This window comes from Bombina bombina, chromosome 4 (genome assembly GCF_027579735.1).
Source record: "Bombina bombina isolate aBomBom1 chromosome 4, aBomBom1.pri, whole genome shotgun sequence".
NCBI lineage: Eukaryota > Metazoa > Chordata > Amphibia > Anura > Bombinatoridae > Bombina > Bombina bombina.
The window spans coordinates 606885351-606904836 of record NC_069502.1 but is presented as its reverse complement, the minus strand read 5'-3'; the positions used below and the strand labels follow the sequence as shown (position 1 = coordinate 606904836).

Here is a 19486-nt window from a genome sequence, read left to right as displayed (position 1 = left end):
GATATTCTGACAAATAAATTTAGGGATAAGGGTTATAAAGAAGAATGGCTTTTTGAAGCAAGAAATAAAACAGATCTAATATCTCGTGAACATTTATTAATCCCTAAATCTAAAAGAAATAATACTTTGTCACAAAAGAACACAGTTTTTGAAAATGAACCACTTTTCATTACAACATACTCTGAGGGGTCAAATCAGATTTGTAGGATTTTGAATAAAAATTGGAAAATTTTAAAACAAGATCCAATCCTAAACCCAATATTGGGAGAAAAAACGAAAATTGTGTTTAGAAAGAATAAAGATCTGAAACACTTTCTAGCACCGTCCAAATTAAAGGATGTTCAGACAACAGCTGTAAAATCAAATTGGTTAACCCCTAAACAGGGTATGTTCAAATGCAGAAAGAAGGATTGCAGCATGTGTCCGCATGTATTGCAATCTAATTATTTCTCAAATGCAATAGGAGATACAAGTTATAATATGAAATATAGATGCACGTGTGAGTCAACTTATGTGGTCTATCAACTTATTTGCCCATGTAAGAAAATTTATTTAGGAAGAACCAACAGAAAAAGAAAAACGAGGTTTTGGGAACACACAAATAATATTACAAAAGGTGTGGTAAAACATAGTGTAGTAGACCATTTTAGGGATTATCATTCCAGCAACCCGGCGGGTATAAAAATTAAGGTGATAGATTGGGTTCCCCACAAAATAGAGGGAACAAATCGTCTCACCAAATTAAGAAGGAGGGAGACTTTTTGGATCACTGAATTGAAAAGTCTCCATCCAATGGGACTAAATATCGATTTAGATTTGGCTGCCTTTTCTTGAATAAAAGAGGATACCATCTAAATATTCTTATTCGAGTATATCTAATTTTTTTGTAATCAAGTGAGTTATATTTCCAGTAAGGGAGATTAGATAATATTTATTAGGTAATATCGCTTCTGAGTCCAAAGCTTTAGGGAGCAATAAACATAACGGATTGTGAGATCAATTGTGTCCTCAATGGGTCTTTTATAATGATTTTTATAATAATAATTTTTTATAATAATTTTATATAAAAAAAAATATATATATATATTTTTTTCATATTATTTTATATTATTTTGCCATTAACATTACCTGTAATAATCTGATTTTTTTTTAAAGAAATGTTATATTATCGTATTGAAGTAGGCAATTGCGGTATATATATTATTAATTCATTGGGGAATGTAAGTATATGGTTTAGCCTCTACAAAGTATATATTGTATGTTTTAAATGTTTAAGGAAATGTTGTAACAAGAATTGATAAGGTGCATTGATGGGGCATTAGGACCCAGTAAGATTATATACCTGTATAGGAGCTGGCTTTTCTGACAGGTCATATCTGGTACAAGGGGTTTACATTCTGGAATTTTTTAAGAATTTTTAGCAACGTAAAAAGACTAACACCCCTGAAGAAGTTTGCCTGTTGCAAACGAAACGCATAGGGTACATCAAGGGTTAAAAATAGTGACAGCTTTTGGGTTGCCGAGTGCCAGCTGAGACGAACAGTTCAGCATCCTGCTGTATGAGCCGCCGACATTGGGCTACAAAGACCGCTGCTACAGGAGAGCAGCTAAGGCTGTGAGTTCCAAACACAGACAGGACGTTGTAGTCTAAAATCAGCTTATGGAAAACAACGGACAACCGCTGCCACATTTATGATAGGCTGTTTAAACACTACAATCTTGTAAGTGTACATTTTTATCGTTTTGCGCACAAATAAATTGTTCTTAAGCTACTTTGAATCGGTGGGCGCTGTGTGTTTATTGTATTTTCCAGTTGGGTTACAAGGATAAAGAGGCTTAAAGGACCACTAAATTATACAGTAGAATTTAATAATTGACAAATACACAATATAAAGACAATAAATCACACTTACTTTAAGTTTGAAATGAGCAGTAGAATGTTTACTGTCTAATTTCAAAATTAATCAAATTTTCCCTACCCCTGTATCATGTGACAGCCATCAGCCAATCACAAAATATGTGTGTGTGTGTGTATATATATATATAAATTTTTTTTATTTTTTTTTATTTTTTTTTGAGGCATTATATAATCTGTAGAGGTTGTAACTAGGTTTCCAGCTGTGCACCCCTTTCTTTTATGCAATGCAAAATATACTTGTGGTGTTATAAATTTATTCTGTGGTTTTCACTTCTAAATATTGTCTAGAGACATATGGAATGAGGGTTATTTGCACTTTAGTATCACACTCTGCATATCTAGATAAACAGGGGTAAAATTTCCCTTTCTAAAAAATGTTTGAGGGACCTCAGAATACTGACAAGACTTTTTAGATAATCTCACCAGGGTGGAGGTCTTTAGATCGGGCCCTGGGTTAAAAGAATCTTCTTCATCACATTTTGTTCACTTCATTTCTATTAGAGATTTTGGGATTTACACTCAAATAATGTAATTACTAAATTGGTCCTAAAGAATGTTCTAATTGATTTTAGTTTGTATTTTTTGTGTTTATTTGAGCAATTGGCTGCAAAGTATTTATGGTTCTTATTATGCTCATTGTATAATTTTAGGTAGCTTGTCAAGTGTAAACATCAGGTTCAGTATTGGGGTAGGTTTGACAATAAAACACTAATGTGAAAATTAAACTGTCATGATTCAGACAGAGCACACACTCTTAAACAACTTTCCAATTCACTTCCATTATCTAAATGTGCACAACCTTTTTATGTGCATACTTTCTGAGGCACCGGCTCCTACTGAGCATGTGCAAGAATTCACAGAATATACATAGATGCATTTGTGATTGGCTGATGGCTGTCACATGATACATTGGGAAGGAAAATGGCACTAACTTTGAAATTTGTCAGAAAAACAAAATATATCCATTACTCATTTGAATATCAAACTAAGTGCTTTTGTTTTATATTTTCATTATGAATTTGTTGATGCTATTCTACTGTGTTTAATTGCCCTTTAAAGGGCCATTTATACACAAAAAAAATATTTGCATAAATGTTTTGTAGATGATCCATTTATATAGCCCATCTGGGAGTGTTTTTGTAACCATGTTTAGTTTTGCTTATTTTTTAATAACATTGTGCAGATTTTCAGACTCCTAACCAAGCCCCCCAGTGTCAGAAGTAGACGCGCTTTTCCAGTCTACTACTGGCTTCTGTTTGTATAATCTGTCTTTTCATATGCAGAGTAGGGGGGGGGGTAGTGTCTGCAATTTAGCCACTTTCCCTGGGTGTTCCTGCTTATCTTATCAACAGTGCTAAACGTGTAGCTTCTAAGTACGTTTTTGAAAGGTTTTATACTGAATTTGTATATCAGTATCCGTGCATATTATTATTTATAGTAGTGTTTATTAGATGCAGTTATATGAAAATTGGTGTATACTGTCCCTTTAAGCATCCCTGACCTATATAGTGTACATTTGTTCCCCTGTCCTTCCTTTGTTACAGCTGAGGTCAGTGGAGGATGTAATTTCAGTTTTCAGTCATAACTGTGTCTGGGATGTTTCTACTTCTTTCTTCTGGTGATAAGAGACTTCTGGAGACAGTTTAAATAGCTTTATATACTGTACTTCTGATGAGTAGACCAAATCATTATTTATCTTGCCACTTGCTTTTATACAAGGAACTGCTTGTTACCATGTGTGACATTTTCTTTTACACTATTACTTTTTGGATAAATTAACATATTCTCAACAAAAATTGATGTATTCATTTATTCTGCTATCAGTAAATATATACACTATAAGTGTCAATAAAACCTCAACATTTTTTTTTATAATTCAGATAGACCATGCAATTATCAACAACTTTCCATCTGACTTCTCTTATCTAAGTTGCTTAATCTTCTTGGTATTCTTTGCGGAAAAGCATACCTAGGTAGGCTCAGGAGCAAGCTGCTGATTGGCTCACCTGATGTGATCATCTAGCTCCCAATAGTGCATTCCTGCTCTAGTAAACTAGAAAATTGCTTAAAACGGCATTCTCTAGCTGAGTCATGAAATAAAAAGATGAGGTTTTATGTCTCTTTAATGTCGGCTGTGGCAATTCTGAAATAGAAGACACTGTTCCAAAATGATATAGTTTTAACACTTCTAGAAAAACTGTTACAGTCTGGAAAATAATGTGATGTATTTTTATACTTTAGATTTCATTGAAGCCTAAAGTACTGAGCCACATAGAAGCTGCATCTTTGCCTTATGTTATTCTTACTGCGTGGGCTGCCCTGGTAAACAGCTGTGGTCTGAAAAAGGACAACTGCCCAGGCAAAAGGTATTTATTACGCTATTATCCTAATTTTACAGGAAGCTGTATGTGAATGTATATTCCATTTATATGCATTCCAAATGGATAACTCCTGTAGCTTTAGTTAGTACTGTGCTATGACACCGGAATTCCTCCTTTTACTGAATGTGTAAGAACTGAGACATTTTTGCTTTCGATATATACTGCAGAATGAACCTTCTGTTTATTTAATTATGTGTCTTTGATGCAATATTTTATCTTGAGTCCTAAAAATGACTTTCAGTATTCTCTTGTTGTCCAATTGCAGACATATTCTAGTAACAGGGCCATATATGTCTCTTCTAGTAGGTCATATTCTGAGATCATAGAAGCCACATCCCTTGTTTTTTTTCATATGCATTAACATTGAAGTTTACAGAATATAAAAAATATCTCTTTACATCCTTCTCATTTATTGGACAAAGTGTACGAGTTTGTTTTCATTTTGGTTATGTTTTTGTTGTTTGGAAAGGTAAATTAATTCTTTCCATAGATGGTTGTATCTTTTAGCAGTTGGATTGTGTGACGTCACTGAGTGTTTTGCTACGTGTTAATAAAGGATTGGTTTAATGGAGTTCGTATATTAGAGTTGCCTACCCCAAACTACTGCACAACGGAGCGTTTATCCCATTAAAGCATATTATACTTAACTAGTAAGAGACACAAACAGAAGAGGTCAGTATTTCAATGTAGCCAGCAGGTCAGCAGCTGTTGCCAGGATCCAGGTAATAAGGGTGTGTTCTAGCCAGGAGCAGGTGGAGGCTATAACTAGTTGGCGGAGACAATCTTGCATACACCGTACCCCCTACAGGGGCACATTATACCACAGCTCATGCTTTTGTATGTTTTCTGTTTTAATCATTTTTAATATCTCAAGTGGGTGATTTTTAATTGAGTAGAATAGAGTGCTGTTCAAGATACTTCGTTTCCATCTTAATATGAGGAGAGTCCACAGCTTCATTCCTTACTTGTGGTAATACAGAACCTGGCCACCAGGAGGAGACAGACACCCCAGCCAAAGGCTTAAATACCTCCCCCACTCCCCTCATCCCCCAGTCAGTCTTTGCCTTTCATCACAGAAGGATGGCAGAGAAGTATCGGAAAATTCGGAGTAGTCTCTTATGGAGGGTAGTACTCTTCACTATGGGACTGGAGTTTTAAGAAGTCTTGTCAGCCTCTCAGTGAGAGCATTGACGAATGTTAGGGTTTGGAGATGCAGGGAGAGTCTTTCTGCAAATCCATCCAGACTCGTATTAAAAACTCATGTCAGGTGCGATGCTACAAGACTGTCAAACTTGAGAAGCTGTGTGTCTGTTCCACGGCGATGATTCTGGTAAGATCGTTTCATTTTATCTCATATGATAACGTAAGAAGACAGGGTCACAGTGTGACTCCTTTATCTGTATGGAATCAAGGGTTAATATCTCCGGAAGGGGATTATTGAACAGGGGGGATTTATACATGATTTGCTTTATTATGTTTTTATGCTGCGACATGTGTGAGATGAGGCTCTGGCAGATGTGTGAACATTCAGGTTTTACTTTCGTTTTGGATAACTGCGCAGCCCGTTAGTTTGGCGCGGCCATTGGGAGTATAAAGGTGCCATTTATTTTTATGTAGTCCATCGTACAAGCTCAAGCTATGGAGGACTCTGATGCGTTAGAGGGTACTCCCTCTTTAACTAAATCTAATACCTGTTTTTATTGTGAGGAGGCTATGGTATACCCGCCTGCTCAATTATAATCCACATGCCTTGATAAAGTAGTGATATCTAAAAAGAACAAGATGTTTAGTACTACTGAGCCGTCCACCTCTAAGGGGTCTCCATCCCTGCAATCATCTCCTATTACACATGCAGCTCCCCAGTGCACTACTAATCCTCCTTCGAGAGGGGCCCTCTTACTGCCAAACTTTTCTGAACAGTTGCAAACGGCAGTGTCTGCGGCCTTTAGTGCTTTACCTCGCCCTGCTAAGCGCAAGCAAAGTGTTAAATAGTGCTGTCCTTCCCAGGGGTCATCTACCAACTTGCTGGATTTATCTGATTCTAGATTATCCGCTGATTAAGACACCTCTGAGGAGGCTCTTTCTGGGTCGAAATCGGCTGCATCTAGGCCTCCGGCTGCAGAGGAACCAGACTTTAGATTTAGGATAGAGCACTTACGCTTTCTGTTAAAGGAAGTGTTGGCTACGTTAGAGGTTCTATTAGATTACTTTCCCTTCCATTTAAAGGGAAGGTTCTTTTTTTTTGGTCCAGGACTGGACTCTATCATATCCACGGTCACTGGGGGCAAGGGTGCCTTTTTACCGCTGCATAAGAAAAATAAAGCTAAAGGACAAGGTCCTAATTTTGTCCCTTTCGTTCAGATAAGTCCCAACATCAGCAGCCCTCCACGAAGTCTGATCAGTCCAAGGGAACTTGGAAACCAGCTCAATCTTGAAACGAATCCAAGCAGAACAAGAAGCCAGCCGAGACAAAATCGGGCAGCCCCCGATCCATCACTGGATTGCGTGGGGGGCAGACTATCTCTCTTTGTGGAGGCTTGGCTGGGAGACGTGCAAGACCCTTGGGTTCTGTAGGTCGTTGCCCAGGGTTACAGGATAGGTTTCAAATCTCATCCTCCCAGGGGCAGATTAATCTTATCAAACCTGTCTTCAAGACCAGAAAAACGAGATGCCTTTTTAGGGTGCGTGAGGGATCTCTCCTTCCTAGGAGTCATTGTGCCAGTACCTTCAAGATGGAAACGATAAGGTCTATTCTGCCCTTAGTTCAAGAAGGACAGTTCATGACCACGATAGACTTGAAGGATGCTTACCTTCATGTTCCAATACACAAGGATCACTTCAAGTTCTTAAGATTTGCTTTTCTGGATCAGCACTTCCAGTTTGTAGCTCTTCCCTTCGGTCTGGCTACTGCCCCAAGAGTCTTTACCAAGGTTCTAGGGGCTCTGCTTGCGGTGGCGAGATCCAGAGGCATTGCAGTAGCTCCTTATTTGGACAACATTCTAGTCCAAGCTCCATCCTGCCGGCTGGCAGAAGACCATTCGAGAGCTCTTCTTCTTCTTCAATCACATGGATGGAAGATAAACTTAGTAAAGGGTTCTCTGGTTCCCAGTACCAGAGTGGAGTTCCTGGGTACGATAATAGATTGCATATCTATGAAGATATTTCTTACAGACCAGAGGCGTTTCAAAATTACTTCCAGTTGTCATGTCTCCAGACCTCCTCAAGGCTGTCTGTGGCCCGGTGTATGAAGGTGATTTGGCTCATGGTGTCCAGCATAGATATCATTCCATTTGCCAGGTTCCATCTCAGACCTCTACAGCTTTGCATGCTGAGGCAATGGAACGGCGATCACTCAGATCTATCCCAACAAATTTCTCTAAACAGCCAATCGAGAGAATCCCTCTCTTGGTGGCTCTGTCCAGATCGCCTGTCCCAGGGGACATCCTTCTTGAGACCATCCTGGGAGATTGTGACTACAAATGCAAGTCTATCAGGATGGGGAGCTGTTTGGGGTGCCAGGATGGCACAGGGCCGATGGACTTGAGAGGAATCTCTTCTCCCGATCAATATTCTGGAACTTTGAGCGATCTTCAACGCTCTAAGGGCTTGGCCTCTTCTGGGTTTGTCCCAGTTTATCAGATTCCAATAGCACAACATTAGTCAGAGGGCAACAAGAAGCTCCCTAGCCATGAGGGAAGTATCTCGGATTCTGGATTGGGCGGAGTCCCACAACTGTTCGCTGTCAGCGATCCACATCCCGGGTGCGGACAACTGGGAAGCGGACTTTCTCAGCAGACAATTGTTTCATCAGGGGTAATGGTCTCTCCATCCCGAAGTGTTTGCAGAGATTTGCAACAAATGGGGGACGCTGGAGATAGATCTCATGTCGTCCAGACTCAATACCAAGCTACCCAGATACGGGTCTCGGTCCAGGGTTCCCCAGGCAGAGCTGATAGATGCCTTGGGAGTTCAACCTAGTTTAAATTTTTCCACCGTTGCCACTTCTACCTTGGGTAGTGGCCCGCATCAAGCAGGAGCAAGCCTTGACTATCCTGATTGCTCCGTCGTGGCCGAGCAGGATGTGGTTTGCAGACCTGGTGGGGATGTCATCATCTCCTCCATGGAGGTTACCCTGTCGCAGGGATCTGCTGGAGCAGGGTCCTTTTGTTCATCAAAATCTAGATTCTCTGATGCTGACTGTGTGGAGATTGAACGCTTAGTCCTAGCCAAGAGAGGTTTTTCTGAAAAAGCGATTGATACTCTTATCCAGGCCAGAAAGCCGGTCACCGGTCACATCTACCGTAAGGTGTGGAGGGCCTACTTATTCTGGTGTGAAGAACGTGGAGTCCCCTTCCATAAGGTCAGGATTCTGTCCTTTCAGTAGGATTGGTTGGAGTAGGGACTTGCTGCTAGTTCCTTAAGGGGACAGATTTCAGCTCTATCGGTGTTATTACACAAGAGGCTCGCTGAGCTTCCTGATATTCAGTCTTTTGTTCAGGCTCTGTCTAGAATCAGACCTGAGTTTAGACATTCCGCTCCCCCTTGGAGTTTAAAGTTGGTTCTTAAGGTTTTGCAGAGGGCCCTGTTTGAGCCCATGCATTCGGTTGACATTAAGTTACTGTCTTGGAAGGTTCTTTTTCTATTGGCTATTGCTTCGGCACGCAGAGTCTCTGAAATGGCGGCCTTGCAATGTGAGCCGTCTTACCTAGTTTTTCATGCTGAGAAGGCTGTTCATCGCACTGGGTAGGGGTTTCTCCCTAAGGTTGTGTCTAATCGCAACATCAATCAGGAGATTGTGGTTCCTTCTTTGTGTCCTAATCCTCCTTCTTCAAAGGAGTGATTACTTCATAATTTGGATGTGGTTCAGGCTTTGAAGTTTTTTTTTAAGTTCATAGCAACATCCCAACAGTACATTCAGTGTCGATGCGCATATTCAATTGCGCTTCCGGTATGGTGTCAACGCCCCTTCAGGGTAATTTTGTTGTAGTCGGTCGTCATGACAACAGGGTGCTTGTGCCCAATCATAATAGCATGTACATAGTGTATTAATGCAGTGCAAAGGATACAGCGAGACAGGTAAACCAATAATGTGAAACATGTAAAATTAATATATACAAAAAATATACTTTGCTGATCGTAATTTAAGAAGCAGATAGCGCTTCTGCTAGCACTAAATATATACATGCATTATAAAGGCCAAGCAAATGCTATGCTAAACTGGGATCTATTTTTAGTCAAATACGCTAAATTATCCTAATGCATATAATTGCAAAGCGGTAATATAAACAGTAACAACGTATACCAAGGATATGGTAGAAACTTATTGTATGAGGAAAGGAAACTCACAGTCCTTATTTATAGACGCAGCTGTAGTCCACCATAGTATTCAACCCCCTAGGTGTAATTGTCTCCAATTTATGAATCCATCTTGATTCCATCCTAAAAAAGATCACCGCCACATCTGGATTTAGGAATATGGTCAACCAATATAGTTCTCATGGAAGAGATTGAATGTCCTGCTTGTTGGAAATTCCCGGGCCACAGGTTGGTCCGATTCACCTTTTTCCAATGCTAACCTAATAGCAGATTTATGATTCGCCTTCCTCTCCCTAAATGTGGGCATTCCTAAATCCAGACTGTGGCGGTGATCGAGCCAAAGCTCTTCTTAGGATGGAATCAAGATGGATTCAAAAATTGGAGACAATTACACCTAGGGGGTTGAATACCATGGTGGACTACAGCTGCTAAATAAGGACTGTGAGCTTCCTCTCCTCATACAGTAAGTTTCTACCATATCCTTGGGATACGTTGCTACTGTTTATATTGCCGCTTTGCAATTATATGCATTAGGATAATTTAGGGTATTTGACTAAAAATAGATCCCAGTTTAGCATAGCATTTGCTTGGGCTTTATAATGCATGTATATAGTTAGCGCTAGCAGAAGCACTATCTGCTTCTTAAATTATGATCGGCGAAGTATATTTTATGTATATATTCATTTTATATGTTTCACATTATTGGTTTACCTGTTCCGTTGTATCCTTTGTACCGCATTAATACGCTATGTACATGCTATTATGATTGGGCACGAGCACCCTGCTGTCATGACGACCGACTACAACAAAATTACCCTGAAGGTGCGTTGACACCATATCGGAAGCGCAATTGAATATGCACATCAACACTGAATGTACTGTTGGGATGTTGCTATGACATCGGGTGCAGGATGATGACGTATTTGTGTCTTGGGTCAAATCAGCTGTACACTATGAGCGTGATGTTCGCGGTTATCTGCAGCGAATCAGATATCCGATAGGGGTATATAAGGTATTACACTAGGAATATATTTTATGTTTTATTTGTACATGTGACCAAGGCCTCCGTGAGGGGCCGAAACGTTATGTGATTTGTTTATACACAGTAAAGGTGTTTGGATATATTCTCGACTGCTTGCTTCCTTTTTCTGACGATCCAAGTGGATATACACCGGGTCCAGATTTGAGATGGCTTACTTTGAGTATCTTTAGCAGTGCACCGATGTGATGGTATATGTTGGTGAGTGCTGATCTCTCTTCTTGTCTATTTTTATATATATATATATATATATATATATATATATATATATATATATATATAGATAAACGCAAATAAACACGAATCACATTATGCATATTTTACATTCCTGTGTTCTTCACATTGAAAATAATGTAATTTTTACTATTAAAGATATATTTCTATAGATATATATGATAATGTTAATGTAAATATCGATATCTATACCTGCAAAGTTTACGCTCAAGTGAAAGCGCTAAATAGCACGCCACTTGTAATCTGGCCCAGTATATATTTTGTTAAATAAGTGCCTAAGAAGACTTCCGGTGGGCGGGAGACTTCCGGTGGGCGACGCTCCAAGATGGCTGCATTTTATTTGAAAAAGCCTTTTGCAGCCAGGATCCATTGCCATCCACGCCTCTCTTGACAGCTTTATGTCCGAGAATCATAGTGGATAGAGAAACTATCATCTTCTTTCCCGCGGAAGACATATTAAAAGAAAAAGGCGTTTGGCGCAGTGGCGTGTCTTCAACCACCACACTGTACATAGTAATCCTTGCATTGTAACAGAGTTGTGGGCCCTATTACTGAATCCACTAACTACCAAATTTTAAATAATGGATACAGAAAACGATCTTACTGCACAGATAAAAAGAATTTTTCTGCCTTCACTAGAACGCTTGATCCAAAGCTATGAGAAACTGCACGAAATGGCAACTGGGAGGTCCTGTAGTACAGACTCTACCAACATGCAAACCTGCTCCTCAGTGCCCAAGCCGCAACATTCATTCGCTACAGGTCTGAGAGAGCTTGTTACATCTGACGATCCAGCAGTTCTCTTTTCACATCTGGCTGAGGGATCTTTGCCTTGTGACATGGAAAAATGCTTACCTCCGTTACATTCATCTGCCATGATGGTCTCCAAGCCTGAGGGGTTTCCTGAGGCTTGTTTTGTGAGCGCTTCATTAGAGGAGCTGGTTCCTTCGTTGTATATAGAGAGACGGGACATCAAGGTGCCAATTGTGTCAGGCGTATTGCAGGATTTCTCTTCACTGACTGTTGCGAAATATCAATCTTCTGCTGAGGTGCTTTATCTTGTATACCAGACTTGTGTTGTGGAACTACGATCACAACCCATTCCGAGAAAGCGCTTCATGGCATGGAGGTGCAAGGCTTGTGCATTCACTGTTCCTCAGAGGTATACGATGTCTACCCACATTACAGACCACTCGCTTTTTCTAGGGAAGGTGTGGGATAGATAGTGATGTTCCTGTCTTAGTTGACTTCCCTGGCTTTTGAATTGGCTCATTCCTCCGGTCCTGACCGGTTGGCTTACACTCTGATTGTTTTTGCCCTTCTTATAGCCTTATTTCTTTTGCCTAGATGTGTACAACGCATATTGACCTGCAAACTGTTAAACCGTTTTAAGATATGCTTGATACTGTGAACACAGTTTTCCTCTCGATGTACAATGCATTTCATTTTGGTAAAGGTACAATTACGGTTTCTTAAATCTTGGCCCTGTTGGCCTCCTGTTTTGCTTAAAGTTGTTCTTAAATGTCTATTTATTTTTTTACCTCAATTTGCCATATATTTTAATCAGTTCTCCCTTAACTGTAAAAATGTAATCTCACCTTGATTATTAAGTTTTAAAGGTTCCTTATCATAACTCTCTAGATACTTGGATCAATGTTCCCTTAGCTACGCTTAAATCCCATGAAGTAATAACACCTTCCAGAGCTCTTATTTCAACACCAACCCATATAGATTTCCTCATTTTAATTGGATTGGACATTTGCACCTATCATACAAATTCATAGCACTTCAATACAATACAATTCAACAGTTAAATCAGAATTCCTTCTTTAATACTACCTTTCTCAGTTATACTTCAGCAGACTGATTGCTTAATTGAATTCTTAGGCTTGTTTATCTTATAATACTGAACAACTTTATTTTTTTTTAATTTTATTTATGTTTAGTTTAATAAAGTTAAAATTAAGAGAATTCGGGTAACAGGCAATGAGAAAACCCGGGTAAATATGTGCAATATATAAAGGTTTTAACTGTATTGAATATACTATCATATATCTCTAAGTCATAATCCAATCTAACACGTGTCAGGGAAACTTACCTTTACCCGTATATATCTATGCATCAGATCAGTAGTGTGCATTATGTTATATTCTAGAAAGTCATGTCTCCTATTTGCATTTATTGTAAAATCACATGTTTTTTTGACGATTTCTATTGTAAATTCATTAAATGTGACATTGTACAATTCTGAATTATCTTTATGTAATTGTTTACATGTTGTATGCCTGAATTCTCTTCAATAAAAAAAGAATTAAAATAAAATAAATAAGTGCCTAAGATTCTAAAATGTCCCTGAAACCACTCAGGGTTGTGTTAAGTTCTTCTACAGAAGGAACACAGAAACTGCTTGTTTATCTTTTCCTCTACCCCTTGCTTGTTCAGGGTGATTGACATGTCCTGCTCTCGCACAATTGGTTGCTTGAGAACTGAGGGCGGGATTGCATAAGAGAGCTCTTGTGTAGTGTTAAATTTTGGCAGCAATGCAGCATCACTAATGATGATTGCAGGCAGAAAGGTTCTCTACTTGTCCTCCTGGAATCATGATACATTTTTCCTCTAAGGCTACATTGTCATCAGGATACTTATGTAATTCAACCACTTTTGTGGCCTATATGCATTTTCCCTTCACTCTGATAAGTTTTCATTCTAAATTGTATGTCATTGATAAGGTACAGGATCACTTCAATATGCATGCCAAAATATGGCTTGAATAATTTTACATTTTTTTTAATATTTATTCAAATTGAAAATGATTATCTTGACAAACACACTGTTTAAATGATTTGCTTTACTGGGTTTTTTTTTTGTACAAGTGTGATAAGTTTTACATTTTTGGGAACTCACATTTCTGAAGATCTGTCTTGGACATTGAATACTTCTATTTTAGTGAAGAAGGCGCAACAACGTATTTACTTTTTAAGGTCACTGAAAAAAGTTAATCTGTCCCCTCAGACCCTGGTCAATTTTTATTGCTGTACCATTGAGAGTATTCTCACTAATTGCATTACAGTGTGGTACGGAAACTGTACTAACTCTGATCGTAGAGCTTTGCAACGGGTGGTAAAAACTGCCCAGTATATTATCGGTGCCCAGCTACCTCTTATTGAGGATCTTCAGCGCAGGCAAAGTTTTCAAAAGGCTCCCTGTATTACCCACGATCCTTACCATGCTAGTAATATTATATTTGCCCTTTTACCATCTGGGAGGCGATATAGGAGTCTGAATGGCAAGTCAGCCAGGTTACGGAATAGTTTTTTTCCTAGAGTTGTTACCTTGCTAAACAAGAACTTTGAATATTTTTTTAATGACTTTTCCAATCAGCCAATAGAATACGGATTGAACTTCAATCTGATTGGCTGATTGAATCAGCCAATCAGATTTTTCCTACCTTAATTCCGATTGGCTGATAGAATCCTATCAGCCAATCGGAATTGAAGGGACGCCATCTTGGATGACGTCCCTTAAAGGAACCTTCATTCGTCGTTCAGTCGTTGGTTGAAGAGGATGGCTCCGCGTCGGCTCCTTTGAAGATGGCTCCGCTCCGGATGGATGAAGATTGAAGATGCCGCTTGGATGAAGACTTCTACCGGATGAAGGACCTTCTCTGCGCACCTTGGATGAAGATTTCGGCCCGGTTTGGTGGAGACGACTCAAGGTAGGGAGATCTTCAGGGGGTTAGCGTTAGGTTTTTTTAAGGGGGGTTTGGGTGGATTAGAGTAGGGGTATGTGGGTGGTGGGTTTTAATGTTTGGGGTGGGTTGTATTTTTTTTTTTACAGGTAAAAGAGCTGATTACTTTGGGGCAATGCCCCGCGCCCTTTTAAGGGCTGGTAAAAGAGCTGATTACTTTTGAAATTTAGAATAGGGTAGGGCATTTTTTTATTTTGGGGGGGATTTTTTATTTTATTAGGGGGCTTAGATTAGGTGTAATTAGTTTAAACTTCTTGTAATTTTTTTTTATTTCTTGTAATTTAGTGTTTGTTTGTTTTTGTATTATAGATTAGTTTATTTAATTGTATTTTAGTTTAGCTAATTGTAGTTAATTTATTTAATTTATTTAATGATAGTGTAGTGTTAGGTGTATTTGTAACTTAGGTTAGGATTTATTTTACAGGTAATTTTGTACTTATTTTAACTAGGTAGCTATTAAATAGTTATTAACTATTTAATAGCTATTGTACCTAGTTAAAATAAATACAAAGTTGGCTGTAAAATAAATATAAATCCTAAAATAGCTACAATGTAATTATTAGTTATATTGTGGCTATATTAGGGTTTATTTTATAGGTAAGTATTTAGTTTTAAATAGGAATAATTTATTTAATTATAGGAATATTATTTCTTTAATTTAAATTATATTTAAGTTAGGAGAGGTTAGGGTTAGACTTAGGTTTAGGGGTTAATAACTTTATTATAGTAGCGCGGGCGGGAGATTAGGGGTTAATAATTGTAGGTGGTGGCGATGTTAGGGAGGGCAGATTAGGGGTCAATAAAATCTATTATAGTGTTTGCGAGGCGGGAGTGCGGCGGTTTAGGGGTTAATACATTTATTATAGTGGCGGCGAGGTCCGGTCGGCAGATTAGGGGTTAATAAGTGTAGGTAAGGTAGCGGCGACGTTGGGGGGGGGCAGATTAGGGGGTAATAAATATAATATAGGTGTCGGCGATGTTAGGGGCAGCAGATTAGGGGTTCATAGGGATAATGTAGGTTGCGGCGGTGTCCGGAGCGGCATATTAGGGGTTAATAATATAATGCAGGTGTCAGCGATAGCGGGGGCGGCAGATTAGGGGTTAATAAGTGTAAGGTTAGGGGTGTTTAGACTCGGGGTTCATGTTAGGGTGTTAGGTGCATACTTAGAGAGTGTTTCCCCATAGGAAACAATAGGGCTGCGCTAGGAGGTGAACGCTGCTTTTTTGCAGGTGTTAGGTTTTTTTCGAGCCAGCTCAGCCCCATTGTATCCTATGGGGATATCGTGCACGAGCACGTTTTTCCAGCTTACAGCTACCGTAGGCAACGCTGGTATTGAGAGTTGAAGGGAAGGTAAATTATGCTCAACGCTCCCTTTTCTGAGCCTAACGCAGCCACTCAGACAACTCTAAATACAAGCGTTGTCTTAAGGGTGCGCTGGGAAAAAAAGCAGCGTTAGCTACGCGGGTCTTTACCGACAAAACTCTAAATCTAGGCGATAGTTTTTACCTATAACTCACGTATTTTATAAAAACTTATTGTAAGTTATATTCACAATGTGTGTATATCTATCTATATCTATATACTGTGTGTGTGTGTATATATATATATATATATATATATACTGTATATACACACTTAGTCCTTTAGTTGTATATCTCCTTCATTGCACATTGCACTTTACATATTTTCCGTGGTATGATGATAATTTTGCACATATGTCACTAATGCTTATTTTTGTTTTTGTCCGCTTATCAGATTTACCATCTTATAGTACTTTTTCATGTTAAGGACGGGTTAGATACTCAATCAAATTTCGTTGTCTCTGTTTTTTTACTTTTGTACAATGACAATAAATGAATCTAATCTAATCTAAAAATCTAAGTTGCAGGGTATTCACCAATGTGTTGAAATTACATGAAAGTAAATAAATATATTACTCAATTTTACTTGAGCAGTTTATTATTTATTATTGAATGATGGTTTTTGGTTGATGCTTCGTATACTTTTATGGTAGTAAAGTTTAGAGTGCACGGGGCACACTTTTATGCTTTTTGTATTTTTAAAAAGCCAGAAAATAATCCAAATAAAATTATTCTTGTGTAATGATAGACTTTATAAAGTGTGTGATTTTAAGCATTATTGTCATGAGAAGTTAGTTATCATACTTTTGTTTAATTATTTATTTATTTTATCTTGCAGGGTGTTGATTGTCGGAGCATCAGGTGGAGTTGGAACCGCAGCTATCCAGGTTGGCTTATATGATCAAACTTTTATATTATTAGTTTAAATATAAAAGACGTGTGACCCTTCAGAAAGAAATTGCATAACTAAATTAAAATGGAATGTGTAAATGGACTTTATGCCCATAATTTACCTAAAAATAAATATCTAGATTTATACAAACAATTAGCTTATGAACACATTTGACCTACATGGACCAAAAACCGATGCACTTTTATGCTATCCGAGTATACACATGAAATTGCTTTTATATAAAATACATTTCCTGAAGATTCTTAAAGTGAAAGTCAAGTTAAGGGTATTAGATAAAGTCAAGCGATAGAAGTTAAAAAAATGAATGACATTCATGAAATCGTTGGGATATACTTATCTTCAGAGATATTTAAAATAAAACGCTGTACGGAGCAGAACTGAAGCTCCGGTCGCTATTTTCATCAATTGATTGACAGATGACTCATCTGAAATCAACTAATAGTTGTTTCTCCCCGGCCATGACGTTTGTGCGAAGGGGCTGAACCCCCTGGGGGGGACAACAACAACGATTAGTTGTTTGCAGATGAGTCATCTGTCAATCAGTTTATGAAAATGGCGACCGGAGCTTCAGCTCTGATCCATACAGCGTTTCATTTTAAATATCTTTGAAGATAAGTATATCCTAACGATTTCATGAATTAAAGTGTCATTCATTTTTTAACTTCTATCGCTTGATTTTATCTAATACCCTTAACCGACATTCACTTTAAGCTCTCTATTACTTTTAAAAACATATACCATCCAACAGAATCTTATAACACAACTTAATTACATTGTCCTAAAACACATTTGATTTATTTATTTGTGCCGTCATAATTTTAAATCAATCAATAAATAAGTCCTATACATATTGCACAAACACATATTATACATGAATGGATCCTTATGAATGATGGCAGAGAACAGTTGTGGTCAAAGCTACATAAGCTGTATAGCTCCTCCAACCTCATTTCCAGCAGCTGCATTTTAAAGGAGACTCCTAAATTCATATACTTGTCCCCTCAGTTCCCTTTTTTTTCCCAGATGTATGCTAAATAAGTGCCCTTAGATAAAATTATCAGGCCCTGCAGCACTCTTTATGTATGCGTTATGAGATTCTCAGATCAGATATTGGATCCATGCAAATGATTTTTTTTCTTTTATAAGGAGGTGAGAGTCTATGAGCTTTCACTTATGGGATTAAACTTTTTTACACCAAGGCAAACATTACCCATCATATCAAGAGCATTTAATTCCTCCCACTTTCATGTTCCCCTCAGCCTTAATTTTTGCCTCCACATGAGATAGGTGAAAATTTGAGGTGCTCAAGATTCTTCGCTGAGAGGGGTGCTCAAACTGCTGTAAAATCTGTTATCCCCCTCAGAGGATCGATAATAGGGTAGAGGGGTGTAAAGGCGTACCATAAGCAGTGAGCGTAATTCTCCTGAGGGAGTTTTTCAATAGCCTGCCAAAAGTGTCACTGGGACTGGTCTTGAGGCAAAGAGGTACAATTTTGATATATCCTTTCTACTTTACCTCTGTGATGGAGCAGGCTAGAACTGTCCCCACTACAACTGTGCATTCTGACCCTTTAGAGGGGAGATCAGTGGATTATGAGACTAAGGGCTCAATGATCTAAACTTCGCAAATTCAGACTTGTTTTTGTTCTCGACGACCCTCGCAGGGGCTGCCCTGATGGAATTATCTTTAAAAAAGGGGGCAGTCCCTGTAAATGATGTCTCTTTTTCAAAGTAATGGCACTCGCTGGAAAGGGCCACTTTGCTACATAGAGTGAAGTTAGCAGTGAGCAGGGGGTGCACTTTAAAAAGTAAATCCTGCAGCCAATATAAATCGCATTATGCTGCTTTCTGCTTATAAAATCTTACAATTGCCTATATTTTCGTATGCATTTGTTTTTCTATTAGGGTTATAAGTGTTTTGATTGTTTTGAGGAAAGTTTGCCACATTTTATTTTGTGAGAAAAAAATGTGAAATCTGTGGTGAGAAAATCTATACAGAATTACGCTGGGATTAGAGAGACAATTTCATATACGCCCCTGGAATGGCCATGCTCAGACAATTTTATGAAAAAATATTCAGGCTACAATGGATTTTAGACAATCTTCAGCTTTGTATGTTCATTTTTCAAGTTATTGTAGGGGTCAAAAGACTAATTCAGTTACCTTTTCTTCTTGGTTAAAACAGTTGATAATTAAGGATTACATGGAGATTGGGAAATCTCCTTCAACATGTATTACTGCTCACTCTACTAAATCTGTCTGTACTTCTTGGGCGTTCAATTTTTTTTTTACCATTTTGATGCTTTGACCTCTTCTGAGGCTGCCTTTGTCAGGAAAGTTCTCCAGGCTGCTTTCTCTGGTCAGGTGCCTGCCTTTTTCTTTTGTCCCATCCTTTTTTGTTGGTATCATGGACTCCACCTTTATGAAAGAAAACAAAATGTATGCTCACCTGATAAATTCTTACATGGTGGTGAGAGTCCTTGAGACCCACCCACAAAAAGTATTCAGGGTCAATGGTTCTAGCATTCACCTCATTTACTCTGTTTGACCTTTTCTACTTTTCTGTTTTTCTCCTT

General features: G+C 38.5%; 1 protein-coding gene across 1 annotated transcript in view; it reads left to right on the top strand.

Annotated features, from left to right (window-relative positions):
• Positions 1–19486, top strand: part of RTN4IP1 (reticulon 4 interacting protein 1) — a 138703-nt gene that overhangs the window by 31598 nt on the left and 87619 nt on the right. Inside the window, exons 4-5 of the mRNA XM_053710592.1 lie at positions 4160–4284; positions 16837–16885. Of these exons, the coding sequence (XP_053566567.1) occupies positions 4160–4284; positions 16837–16885 (174 nt within the window). The remainder of the gene's footprint in view (positions 1–4159; positions 4285–16836; positions 16886–19486) is intronic.